This window comes from Peromyscus californicus, unplaced genomic scaffold (assembly GCF_007827085.1).
Source record: "Peromyscus californicus insignis strain IS unplaced genomic scaffold, ASM782708v3 Scaffold_3__1_contigs__length_106647218, whole genome shotgun sequence".
NCBI lineage: Eukaryota > Metazoa > Chordata > Mammalia > Rodentia > Cricetidae > Peromyscus > Peromyscus californicus.
Genome location: NW_026294551.1, coordinates 35,040,323 through 35,054,887, shown reverse-complemented (window position 1 = coordinate 35,054,887; position 14,565 = coordinate 35,040,323). Strand labels below are relative to the sequence as shown.

The 14,565-nt window shown below is 40.7% G+C and overlaps 1 protein-coding gene across 1 annotated transcript in view; it reads left to right on the top strand.

Moving 5' to 3' along the window:
• The window catches only part of Hsf5 (heat shock transcription factor 5), a 47,127-nt gene that overhangs the window by 18,902 nt on the left and 13,660 nt on the right, over positions 1 to 14,565 (top strand). Inside the window, exons 4-5 of the mRNA XM_052758618.1 lie at positions 3,718 to 4,239; positions 7,553 to 7,727. Of these exons, the coding sequence (XP_052614578.1) occupies positions 3,718 to 4,239; positions 7,553 to 7,727 (697 nt within the window). The remainder of the gene's footprint in view (positions 1 to 3,717; positions 4,240 to 7,552; positions 7,728 to 14,565) is intronic.

Sequence of the window (14,565 nt, the reverse complement as noted above, 5' to 3'; positions counted from 1 at the left end):
GTTGCAGTGCTGGGGATTGAACCAGGACTTCATGTGTTAGGCAAACACTACCACCAGCCCAAGAGAATATTTTGTTAGTGGCATTAGGGTACACCAAAAGACATTCCTTTTATTTTTATTTTTTATAGAAAACATGGGAAGTAGATAATCAGACTGTTTTTTGAAGAATATACAGTCTGATAAAGATGAATTAGCTAACTTTGTCTTCTTTCTTTCTCTCTTCCTTCCTTCCTTCCTTCCTTCCTTTCTTTTTAAGATAAGGTTTCCATCTATATAGCCTATGCTGTCCTGGAGCTGTATGTAGCCCAGGCTAGCTTTGAATTCATGAGAATCACTCATCCTCCTGCATGCTGGGGTTACAGGTGTTGGCACATTTGACTTAGTTGGCTGTTTTGTTTGTTTGTGATTCTCTGTGTAGTCCTGGCTGTCCTGGATCTCACTCTGTAGAACAGGCTGGCCTCGAACTCACAGAGATCCGCCTGCCTCTGCCTCCTGAGTGCTGGGATTAAAGGTTTGCACCACCACCACCCGGCCTTTAGTTGGCCATTTTTAAAAAAGATTTATTTATTTACTTTATGTATGAGTGCTCTATCTGCATGTACAATTTTATGCCAGAAGAGGGCATCAGATCCCATTATAAGTGGTTGTGAGCCACCATGTGGTTGCTGGGAAATGAACTCAGGACTTTTGGAGGGAGCAGCCAGTGCTGTTAACCACTGAGCCCTCCTCTCCCCAGCCCCCTAGTTGGCCATTTTTTAGGGCCAGTATCATCAGACATGATGCCTTAAGCCCATCTTCTTTAAAGGGGTGTACTTAATCCATAACTAGATGCTCTTGTTTGTAAATGTACTCTTTTCTCCAGAGAATGCTAGAAATATACTGATGGTGTTTGTCTTGTTCAAATTGTAAATGTATTATTTGAACATTTTTTTAAAAGATTTATTTATTTATTATGTATACAGTGTCCTGCTTGCATGTATCCCTTTAGGCCAGAAAAGGACACCAGACCTCATTACAGATGATGGTGAGCCACCATGTGGTTGCTGGGAATTGAACTCAGGACCTCTGGAAGGGCAGCCAGTGCTCTTAACCTCTGAGCCATCTCTCCAGCCCCCTATTTGAACATTTTTATAAACATTTCTTACTGTACACAATGACAATACATGTTAATCTTAGGAAAATGGAAATAGGTATGCATAAGATTAAAAAGTAGCAAAACACAAAGCAATTTAAGATTCCATTGATTTTTTTCAATATAGTAAGTACCAGATGTAGTGGCATATGTCTTTAATCCCAGCACTTGGGAGGCAGAGGATCTCTGTGAGTTCAAGGCCAGCCTGGTCTACAGAGCGAGTTCCAGGACAGCCAGGACTGTTACACAGAGAAACCCTGCATAGAAAAGTGAAAACAAAACAAAACAAAAAATCTATGTGATAAATTTGGTGGCATTGTTGGCACTAGGGAGGGTATGCATGAGAAGTCAGTCTGGGACTGGCCAGCAAGATGTCTCAGCAGGTAACGGTGCTTGCCACCAAATTAGACTACGTGAGTTCTATCCCCAGGGCCCTTCTGGGGGAAGGAGATAATAACAGACTCCTACAAGTTGTCTTTCAACCTCCATATGCACACATTGGTGCCACTAGAATGCACACAAGAGCGTGTACACACACACACACACACACACACACACACACACACACACGTAAATAAAAAATTCTGGAGGAAAAAAGATCAGTTTCTTGCCATGGTTAATAGCAGAAGTCAGGCAAACCTAAGCTTGGACCCTGACTCTGTCAGCTATTTCAACATCAGTGTTTAGCTAGGCATGGTTCCACGTTCCTGTAATTTCAACACCCAGAAGGATAGAGGCAGGAGGCTTCAAGTTAAAGAACAGCCTGGGCTATATAGTGAGTTCCAGGCTAGCCTGGGCTATGTATCAAGATCCTGTCTCAAAACAAAAAACTAAGCAAGCAAGCAAGCAAGCAAGCAGGACAGTTCAGTGCAAGCCTGATGACCTGGATTTGAGTCCCAGAGCCCATGTGAAGGTGGAAAGAGAGAGCAGACTCACAGGCTGCCCTCTGATTTTCACATGCATGCAGTGGCACACACACCACCCACCACAATAATAAATAAATATTTAAATGATTTTATCATTTTGAAATGGAAATCACTGGACTGAGGGTGTAGTTTAGTTGGCAGAGTGCTTGCCTGGGATTCGTGAATCCCTAGGTTTGATTAGGACCTTATAAACAGGGTGTGAGTCACATGACTGTAACCTTAGTACAGGTGGAAGTAAGAAGGTCAGAAGTTCAAGGTCATCCTCAGTTCTTTAGGAAGTTTGAGGCCAGCCTTAGATGTGTAAGTCCCTCTCTCAAAAATAAATTAATAAAAATGAGTGAAGAGCATCACATTTCATAGGGCTTTTGAGGATTAAATGAAGTAATGTCTGTAAAGCACTTAGCGTGTGTTTGGCACCTACTTAAGATATCAAATGATGATATTGACTATGATAACTTGATGCTTATACTACTTGAGTTCACATTATTTACTCTAAACATCAACACAATCCTTGTAGTATGTTCAACAATATAAACTCATATCTTTTATTTAATTATAGCTCTTCTGCATTTCTGTTTATAATCTGAAATAATATGGCATCTATTGAATGTCAAAGCACTACTTATTTATTTACTATTTTTTAAAGCTTTATTTCTTTATTATGTATACACTGTTCTGTCTGCATGTTTGTCTGCAAGGCAGAAGAGGGCACAGATCTCATTATAGATGGTTGTGAGCCACCATGTAGTTGCTGGGAATTGAACTCAGGACCTCTGGAGGAGCAGCCAGTGCTCTTAACCCCTGAGCCATCTCTCCAGCCCTAAAGCACTATTTATAAGAACATACCTTTAAAATTTTTTTTGAAACATGGTCTATCTGTGTAGCCCTGGATGTCCTGAAACTTACTGTGTAGATCAGGCTGGACTCAAACTTGTGGTGATCTCCTGTCTCTGTTTCCCAAATGCTGGGATTCAAAGTGTACTCCATCACACTCTGTTAAGAGAATATATCTTAAAGATGTAAATCTAAAAGCCACACTCTTAGTCTATTGCTTTATTTTTAAAAACAATCTCAGGAACCAAAGGATATTTGACATTCCATCCATTTTTATCCAGGTTATTTGTAAGTGAGTATTAGTGCCTCCCCCTGAATGTGTACAAGGATTTATTCTGTGTTTAAAATACTCTTACTCCTTAAAATAGTGCATGAGAAATGAAAGTGACATTTTGTCAGCCTTCATGGAGGATGTAGTATATCGACATTTTGTCAGCAGATAGGTATTTGGGTACTATAGCCTTTTTGTATTTTTTTTTTTAATCCTGAGAATTAGCAGTCCATTCCAGGACTAAACTTGTGTGTTTGATATATAATATATATTAAGCAAATGTTATTCATAACACATTTGAAGCTATCACTGCTGAAAAGCAAATTAACCTTCAGGTTTTCTTTGTTTCTTCTCTGATGCTGGTAACTGAACCTAGGCCTGAGTATGCTAGGCATTGCTCTACCATTGAGCTACATTGCTGGCCCCACTTTCAGGGTTTGGTAGTGAGCTCAAGTTTACTGTATTAAGCATTCACGAACTTAGATGTTACTACTTTCCTCCTTAATTGTGTACTTGATTTTCTATCTAAACAGTTCTATCTTCTCTCTTCCCAGAATCCTCCAATGCAATCTTCCTATCCGGTTGAATTTCTGCCTTCCAATTGGCCCTGCAGTACCACTGATGAGAACAAAAAGGCAGAAGTAAACCTGGAGGCTGTCTTTCAAATAGTCGATGAGCTGCATTCTTCCCCTAAACTGGAGATGGTAAAGGTGGAGCCTGTGGAGCACCAGTGTCCATCATCTCAGTCTAACAGAGGCCAGCACATCTTACCTAACTCCAACAGCAGCAACCCCTCTTCCACAAGTCAGGCTAGCCAGCTGGAGCCACTTACTCCTGTAGGCTCAGATATCACATCTTTTGTGGTTGGAACAGAACAAGCAATCACCTGCTCTCTACCACAGTCACCTGAGTACATCTATACCATCCACACAGCTCAGCCTTTGGAAAACAGCACAATACAGGAGTCTGCAACCATCCAGCAAACGCATGTCAAACTGAAGGAGCAGCTAAATCATAATCCATCCCCGTCCTCAGTAGTATTTGTGCAGGAAGGGCTACCGTTCAGCACACAGCAGGTAAGGATACAAATAAGACTATTAACTAGGCTCACAGTACACAGTGCTTCTTGCTAAAGATGTTAGTCAAGAGTTTGTCTAGATGTTATTTGCATCATTTAATATCAATTCACTGGTTTCTAAAGGGATTGTGTCATAATGGATAAGAAAAAAAATTAAGAGGAAGTTACTTTAACCCTAGCCATCCTCCAACTGTGGTATAGTCTGAAATGAACCTCTAGATAGGCAATCAGATTGATTGAATAGGGTCTAAATACTATTTGTAGCCTGGTGCCACTTGCCTATATCCCAGCACTTAAGAGGTGGAAGTAGGAGGGTTGCTGGGAGCTTGAGGAAACGCTGAGCTATATAGTGAGTTCAAGGCCAGCCTGGACTATATAGATAGACCTCATCTCAAAAACAACTAAAATTGAAAAAGAGAATATATTTCCATGTTGGGTGTTCCTTGAGTTTTGTCCTGTCCCTTAATTTGGGTACACTAAAAGATATGTCCTGCCGGTATAACTTCACCACCTAGACGACTGTTCTGCTTGACATAGATGATAACTTCCTTAGCTATCTGTAGGTGGAAGGAAGGATAAAATTGCAGGTCATTTCTTTCTTTTTAAAATTATTTATTCATTTTATGTTATGTAAGAGTGTTTCGCCTGCATATGTGTTTCCTTGATATCCTTGGAAGTCAGGGGAACGTATCAGATCCCCAGGATCTGGAATTACAGATGTTTGTGAACCACCATGTAGGTGCTGGGAATTGAACCTGGGTTCTCTGCAACAACAGCCAGTGCTCTTAACTGCAGAGCCATCTCCCCAGCCCCAATTTCTTACTTTATTATAACATCACAAAACTCTATTGATTTCACTGGGTTCAGATTTCTTATTAATCTTGCATTCCTAATCAATTAAACAAAAACTAGTTAATCAAAAGTATATCCAAAGTAACCCAGCCCTTGGGATGCTGAGGTTGGAGGAGTGCCACAAGTCCCAGGCCAGCCTGGGTGACAGTGTGTTGCTAGTGTTTTCCTGCCTGGCCCACAGTCAGGACAAATCTCTCTCACCCGCCAGTCCCAAGCCGCTTAAACCCGATCAAATAAACACAGAGACTTATATTGGTTACAAACTGTATGGCCGTGGCAGGCTTCTTGCTAACTGTTCTTACAGCTTAAATTAATCCATTTCTATAAATCTATACCTTGCCACGTGGCTTGTGGCTTACCGGTACTTTACATCTTCCTTATCCTGATGGCGGCTGGCAGTGTCTCTCTGACTCAGCCTTCCACTTCCCAGCTCTATTCTCCTCCTTGTCCCGCCTATACTTCCTGCCTGGCCACTGCCAATCAGTGATTTATTCATTGACCAATCAGCAACACATTTGACATATAGACCATCCCACATCAACAGTGTGATACTCACTCTTAAGAAGATAAGAAAAATCTATAATTACAGTATACAATCAAGAAGTCATGTAGTCTGTAGCCCGTGCTGGCCAGGAATTCACATTTTAGCCAAGAATGACTTGGAACTCTGGATCTTCTACCCTCAGGTGCTAGGACAACAGGCGTGTGTCATCGTCATACATGATTCATTTTGTTTGTTTGTTTGTTTAGATGGGTCTTACTATATGTAGTTCTTTTTAAAATACTTAAATGTATATAATATTCAAGTGTAAAGATTTTCATTTTCTCCCCTGCCTTTTTTTTTTTTTTTTTTTTTTTTTCGGTGGTGGTGGTAGTGGTAGTGTTAACTGGGATGGAATATAGGGCCTTGCCCATCTGGTCAAGCTATTGTATTTGGATATACTGAAAGATATACCCTGCTGATACAATTTTATACCTACGCAAGGTAGCACTGGGTTATACCCCCATCCTTAATGTCTTTAGATTTCTATCAATTCATTGTCCTTTTTGAGACTATTAAAATATGTACTAACAGACTGAAGAGATGGCTCAGGGGTTAAGAGCACTGGCTCCTTTTCCAGAGGTCCTGAGTTCAATTCCCAGCAACCACATGGTAGCTCACAACCATCTGTAATGCAATCTGGTGCCCTCTTCTGGCTTGCAGGGATACATGCAGGCAGAACACTGTATACATAATAAATAAATCTTTTTTAAAAAAAATGTACTAAGATGATATAATTTAAGTAAAGATAGTCTCATATTTTAAATATGCCTGTAGAAATAAAAATATTTAGTATCTTAATAGTTATGTGTACTACTGGGTTACGTGTCTTAAATTGAATATACACAGTGTTTTCTTTAATATGTTTGACTCTCATAGTTCTTTTTGAAAACTAAATTTTAACTTTTAGCTTTTTTTAATAATATAGTTATATTCTAAATAAAATTATAAAGAGCAGCATGGCAGAAGCTGGTTATTTTGACAAAGGGTTTTAACATTCCAAAGAACATTTTAGAATCAAAGAAATTCATTTATAAACAGGATGGATAGAGATTTTATAGAGAATGAAGCATATATAGTTTGAAGCATATACAGAATATAAAATTAGTAAAATAGTGTCCATTCCCCATTGACACTATCCAGTAGGATCATGCCTATTTGTGACCATCCCAGGGTATGAATTAGGAAGGGACATCAACTCAAACACACACTAAAGCAAAAAGACAGAGGTTTTCACCAAGTGTGTATAAAATGCCTTACTAGTGTAAGTCATAAAAAGCATCCAGACATGGTAAATCTTCCTTTACTCATCAGTAAGTATTTTAGTTTCATGTGCATTTCAGTGGCTTGAGTATGTGGAAAATGTATGTCTTACTGTTGAATATTTAGATAAGTCACCACAATCAAGGGTAATATTCTTTTTTTTTTTTTTTTTTTTTTTTTGGTTTTTCGAGACAGGGTTTCTCTGTGTAGTTTTGCGCCATTCCTGGAACTCACTTTGTAGACCAGACTGGCCTCGAACTCACAGAGATCCGCCTGCCTCTGCCTCCCGAGTGCTGGGATTAAAGGCGTGCGCCACCACCACCCAGCTTTTTTTTTTTTAACATTTTATTTATTATGTATACCATGTTCTGCCTGCATGTATGCCTGCAGGCCAGAAGAGGGCGCCAGATCTCATTACAGATGATTGTGAGCCACCATGTGGTTGCTGGGAATTGAACTCAGGACCTCTGGAAGAACAGCAAGTGAGTGCTCTTAACCACTGAGCCATGTCTCCAGCCCGGTAATATTCTTCATAAGCAGGAAAACATGTTTGGAGGATCCTGTTCCTATAATAGAACTTCACTGATAGTGTATATTAACTTTTAGTAGATATTTGGGGTAAATATCAGAATAATAAGTGTGTTTCATGTTTTAGGTGGATAGCAATATAAAATGCCAGGCCAATCCACAGGAGAATGTCTTGCCTTCAGAACAAATGGGATTCCTTATTTCAGAGATGGGGCCTTCTAACAAGCCTAGTAAAGACACAGGCTTATCCACTCCAGTCAGATACAGAGAGCGGAGAAGCAACTCACGAGGAAAGTCCCCTGGTAAGGGTGAAGTAGTGTAAGCTCTAGAGTGTGTCGCTCTAAAATGCTAACACAGAACCTTGGTATGTAAGTCATATATGAATGGTAATTAGTATGGATCTTTATTATTATAATTATGTCTCTCATGTTGCTGTTTTATATCGTTGTGGTTTAAACTAGTTTTCTTAGTTACCTTTGTATGTATGTAATAGTTGTTTTCCTAATGGGCATATAAGAATTTGAGGTTTCGGGGTACTGGGGAAATGGCTTGACCAGTAAAAGCACTTACTGCTCAAGTACAAGCATGTGAGTTCAACTCTCCATTATTCACATTTTAAAAAGCCAAGCATGTCTGCATGGTCCTGTAACCCTAGTGCTGACTGCTGGGGCTTACTGGCCACCGGCTGAGTTCCAGGTTCACAGAGACCCTGTCTGAAGAGAATGAGGTGGAGACTGATAGAGAAGGATACCGGAAGTCTTCTGGCCTCTGTGTGAATGCACACGCATTCACCCCCACACCTCCACATATTCAAAATAAATGAAAGAATAGGAGCTTTCAAAATATTGTATATAGTAAAGAAAAGCAAAGAATTTTAGATTAACTTAGAACAGATATGATGAGATGAAGGGTAATTTAATAATCATCTTCAGGTGCTAAAGATTTTATTTATTTTATTAACAAACACAGGGTATGTATTTAAATTGTGAAACAAGAATATTTGATAACATTAAAGATACTACCTTGAGTACATTATAAATATACTTTAAAGAATGAGTCTGTATAAGTGCTATTGTTTTGGGACGTGTGGTTTAGAGGAGTTTAGTCATATATTGGACACTGGGACACTTGCAGGTGGTTCTTTGTTTTGAGATGGGGTCATCCCAGGCTGCCCTCAAACTGGAGCAGTGATTCTTTTGTACCCGTCCTATTAATATGCAGACACATACCACCATACCCAGCTTTAATTTGCTTCTGGGTAATGAATTGAAAAACAATTGTATTTTTTAATTTAAAAATGTTTTTTGATATCCAAATCAAGTCATTGTACTCTGCAGTGAACATTTTTTTCTCTTCTTTCTTTTTAGATAGGATCTTGCTAAGTAGTCCCAGCTGACATGGAACTCACTGTGTAGCCCAGGGTGGCTTTGAATTCATCCTCCTCCTGCCTCCTGAGTGTTGATTGTGGATATGTGCTGCTACATCTTGCTCGCAGTGGCTAATGTAATATTCTCGAATTAGCCAGATATGGTGGCTCCCTCCTGTAGTAGCAACACTTGGGAGGTTGACACAGGAGGACGGATGCTATTCTAGACGAAGGCCAGTCTGTGCTGCCGAGTGAAACCCAGCCGCCACACACAAAACGCAAGGCTAGGGGTGTAACTTGGTAGAACACTTGCCTAGATTAAACCACACCACTAAAAAACAAACAAAAACCCTCAAGTTAAATGCATGTCAGATGCCTGCAATACAGGCAAAAGTAATTAACCAAGTAGTCACTAACCTCTATCTTTAAATATTAAGAACTTCTCTGAGAATTTCTCTAAAAACTAGGATGAAGATAGTAGCGCCCAGGGTCTGTCGTGGTGGTACACATCACAATCCCTGCACTTGGGAGGCAGAAGCATTGTGAGTTCAAAGCCAGTCTGGATCAGACGAGACTCTCTCTCAAAAACCCTGAAAGCAAACCAAGATGGTGCTCAGACTGACTAAGGCTGTCTTGTGAGTGAGCTTGCAGGATCATGTTTGGTTGAGGATATTTCCCAATCAAGATTGAGATTTCAATACTTGCAGACAGGTAAAGCAATGGGATTAGCTGAGAAGGTCATATCAAAGCAAGAAGGACAAGAACTAATTTTGATGTGCCTATTTTTATGCCATAAAGAAAATTTGATGGAAGTACTGCATTTTTTTTTAGGATTAGGAAACTACCATATCTGGCTTTCCTGTGCAAGGTCCTAACTTGCTTATTTTCCTCCATAGCCTCATCTGAAGTGGTTCTTAGGAAGGATTAAAGATTTTGTTTTTCTGAACAAACAAAACTTTAGTTTTGCTTCAACAATTAAACATCTGTCAGTAGATTAGAGATTATATGGGCATTGTCCTTCCACACACATACCTTTTTCCAAAATCAGTATGTATTTTGTTATTGTCGTTTTGAGACAGCACCTGCTATACATCCCGGGTTGGCCTGGAACTTCCTGTGTAGACCAGGCTGACTTGAGTCTGCTACCTCTGGCTCCCAAGTCCTAGAATCATAGGTTCAACCTTGTCAGATTTTTAATCAAATAGTAGGTTACATAAGGCCATTTTCATGAAAGTATTTAATGTGCTTTGAACATATCCCCTCACCCTGCTATCTTACCCTTTCTTTTTTTTTTAATTAAGGCAAGTTTATTGAGAAAAATAATAACATGAACACAAACTCCTTTTCATTTTAAAAATTCAGTGAAATAAGTATTAAGCTTTACATAACTTTTCTTGACGGAACAAAATTTTACTTTAAATCTCAATACTGTGCCTAATCTGCAAAGGCTTAATCCTTAAATGTATCATATTATTTTTATTAAAATATAATTACATCATTTCTTTTTTCCAACTCCTCCTATGGACTTTTCCTTCCATCTTTTCCCTTTCAAATTTCTGGCCTCCTTTTTTTTTTTTTTTTTTTTTTTTTGGTTTTTCGAGACAGGGTTTCTCTGTGTAGCTTTGCGCCTTTCTTGGAACTCACTCTGTAGTCCAGGCTGGCCTCGAACTCACAGAGATCCGCCTGCCTCTGCCTCCCGAGTGCTGGGATTAAAGGCGTGCGCCACCACCGCCCGGCTCTGACCTCCTTTTTAAAAATTGCTATTATTACAAACACACGCACACATGTATAAATATATAAATACAACCTGCTGAGTCTTTTCAGTGCATGTACATAATTTCAGGACTAGGCACTTGGTATTGGGTAAGGGGCTCGTCTCTGAGGGAAGATTACTTCTGCTCTCAGCATCTCTTAGTTGTCTGTAGTTCTTTGTCTAAGCTGGGGTTCAGCCCTGGGAGATTCCCATCCATGCCTGTTGTTGCTCTTGTTTAGGGAGCCATATTATTGGGGTGTACTAGGTGAAGCTGCCCTATTAGTTCCAGAAGACACAGTCTTGCAGAGGGTTTCCTAGTCCTCTGGTCCCTCCCCCACCTTTGGTTTTTCGAAACAGAGTTTCTCTGTGTAGCTCTGGCTGTCCTGGAATTCACTCTGTAGACCAGACTGACCTCAAACTCAGAGGTCCATCTGCCTCTGCCCCAAGTGATGGGATTAAAGGCGTGTGCCACCACCACCTGGCCCTCTGGTTCTTAAAAATCTTTCTTCCTCTTCTTTGGAGGTATTCCTGAGCCTTAGGTATAGGAATTGTCTGTCGATGTATCCACTGGGGCTCGGCACCCCACAACCAGTTGTTTTCTGCATTTTGACCAGTTGTGGTCTTTAATGGTCTCTATTCCAGAGAGAAGCTTCTTTGCTAAGGGTTGGGAGCTACACTTGTGGATAAGGAGATAAGTATTTAGGAGGCAGTTAGGAATTATGCTGGTTTAGTAAACTAGCAGTAGTAGGTTCTCCTCCAAGATCCATGACCTCACCAGCCCTAGTTAGTTGGCTAGGTTTCCAGTGCCAGACATGATTTCCTTGCTGTGGAGCAGGCCATAAATCTAATTATACAGCTGTTGGTTACTGCCAAGATATGAGTGCCACTATTGCAGCTTTAAGGATGTCTTGCCTTGCTGGTCATTGTTCATAGGCTCCACAGCTGGGTTCAACTATTGGTTGCTTCCCTCCCTTGGCAGCTGACATTAGCACCTTCTGGGACTATGAAGGTTAGTTCTCAGGTTCAGGTCAGATCCAGCTCATATCCTCCAAGTCCTGTGTCCATAGTGTCTGATGTCTTCAGTGTAGCTAAAGTTTTCCTGCCTGGCCCACAGTCAGGACAAATCTCTCTCACCCGCCAGTCCCACAGCCGCTTGGACCCAACCAAGTAAACACAGAGACTTATATTGCTTACAAACTGTATGGCTGTACCAGGCTTCTTACTAACTGTTCTTATATCTTAAATTAATCCATTTCTATAAATCTATACCCTGCCACGTGGCTTGTGGCTTACCGGCATCTTCACATGCTGTTTCTCATCGTGGTGGCTGGCAGTGTCTCTGACTCAGCCTTCCACTTCCCAGCTTTATTCTCCTCCTTGTCCTGCCTATACTTCCTGCCTGGCCACTGGCCAATCAGTGATTCATTTATTGACCAATCAGCAACACACGACATACAGACCATCCCACAGCATCTTCAGTGTTAGGGCCTTACAGTTAACCTCTGGGAGGCCACCAAGGGCAAGAGTAAGAGCCTGTATTGTTTGGGGAGTCTCTTGAACCCCCTGACCAAGAACTTTAAAGGGATTATTCTGCCTGTCACTGACTTCCTTCTGAACTCTTTCCAATCAGTTCTCATTTCCCTAGGCAGCTCTGTTTCTCCTTTGGTGTATATACGTATATGATTTATGTATCCACATAAAAACTGGGACCCACAAATGAGAGAAAACATGGTATTTGTCTTTCTGAGACTGACTTAATTTGCTTAGTATGATTATTTCCCATTGCATCCATTTTCCTTGGAACAACATAACTTCATTCTATTTGGGGGCAGTATCAGGAATTGAACCTAGAGCATTATGCATGACAAGTTTGCACACTGCCACAGCTGTCACCCATGCCCTAACTTTGTTCTTTTTCATGACTAAAAAAAAATTCTAACTATAAACCACATTTTCTTTACCCATTTTCAGTTGATAGACACCCAATCTAGTTTGTGTTCCTACCTCCTACTAAAATAGTTCTAAAAAGCTTGCAGATTATGCAGGGTCTGAGCAGTCACATACTTTGGAGAACAGGCTTACTAATTCCCTGGCATTTTCATCTTTTTAAAAACTGGCACATGTGCATTTGTACATAGTAGTTGGTTTCATAGTCTTAAAAAAAGAAAAGATACCTGCTTTCTTACCTTTGGTCATTCCAGTTGGGAGTTAAAGCAACCAGAGATCTCATTCAGATCCTTTGAATCCTGAACAGTGTTTGCCGTCTGTCTGTCTTCTTCATTTTCTCCCTTTAGCCTAATGGCAACCTGTATTGAGGTCGTGTGAACGAGTGTGCTAGATTGGACTTAATTGGACTTGATTGGATCATTTCTCTAAAGAAATTTTTACTTTTTAAAACTTTGTGGTAAATGTCCCTTATGGAGATTTGTTTGTGCATAAATGGATTATTAAAGTAAATGCTTGATCAAAAAGAGATACTTGACAAAATTTGGATGCCCTTTCAAAGACCTTATTTTTAATTTTTTAAATTTTATCTTATGTGTTTGGGTGCTTTGCCTGCACATCTGTGTACCGCTTTCATGCCTGATGCTTACGGAGGCCAAAAGAGGGTGTCCAATCTCCCTGGAACTGGAGTTACAGACGACTGTGAGCCACTATGTGGATGTCTGTGTGCATTTGTCCATGAGTGCAGCGCCTGTGGAGGTCAGAAGAGGGCACTGGATCCCCTCAAACTAGAGTTATAGGTGGAGGTTAGCCACCTGATGTGGGTGCTGACTCAGGTCCTGTGCAAGAGCTGTTGGACCATCTCTCTAGCCTCTGGCCCTTTGTGAAGTCACCTTCTGCTACTACTTCAAATTGGGATGCTGAGCAGTTGGATACACGACCCAAATAACAACCCTAGACAATAGTGTGTTAACGACAAGCAAAGAAATATTCCCATCCAGGCAGTAGCTGGTTGGTAGAATGCTTGCCTAACATGTATGAAGTCCTATAGATTTGTATAAACCAGGAATGGTGGTATGGATTTACAATTCCAGTACTCCAGAAGTGGGTGGAGGCAGGAGGATCAAGAGTTCAGCTATACAAAGCCCAGCTTGGATTAAATGAGACCCTGTCATAGTAGGAAAAAGAAGAAAAGAAGTATTCCCTGTCTCTACTTGCATAGTGAGTGTCATTGTCCTGTCTGATCTCTTCTTTTAGGGATATGCTAAATGCAAGAAATAAGTCAACACAACGTGAATTTTGTTGGCCCGTTCCTCTGTGGGTGTGTGCTCATTTGTTCTGTGGTTTGCTTTCTAGGGCATCACAGGGAGTGATTTTTATACAATGTTTTTGTGTGGTTACATTTTCCGTTGCTGTGATGAACACCATCCCAAAAGCAACTTGGGGAGGAAAGGGTGTCTTTCTGCTGACAGTTGTAGTTCATCATGAAAGGAAGTAGGAACTCAGGCCGCAGAGGAGCGCTGCTCACTGGCTTGCCCTCCTGGCTTGCCCGGTGCCACCACCCACAATGATGTGACCCTCTCACCTCAATCATTGATTTAAAAACTTCCCTACAGACTTGCCTTTAGGCAGTCTGATGGAGGCATTTTCTCAACTGAAGTTCCTCTTCCCAGATCACTCTAGTGTCAAGTTGATAAACACTAACCAGGACACACGAGTAGCAAAGTTCACAACATTCCAGCCTGCTGTATCCTAACCACCTGCTAGTGCTGTTTTGTTTTGGATATTGGGTATTTAATTCAAGTATGCACATCCTATGCATAGGTTCTATCAGTGAATTATGCTGCCAGTCCACATATTTTAATTTGGATTGTATCAGTACCCCACTTATAGATTCCAAATCCCATACTGGTATATAAATTAGACTACAGTAATCACATAAACAATCAGAATCATAACACCCCAAACAGAACCAAAGGCTTGAGTCCTGGCTCAGTTGGCTAGCATGCATTCTGGTTTGAATCCTCAACACCCCAAAACAGACAATCAAAAGTAGGAGTTGAACAATTCTTCCCTC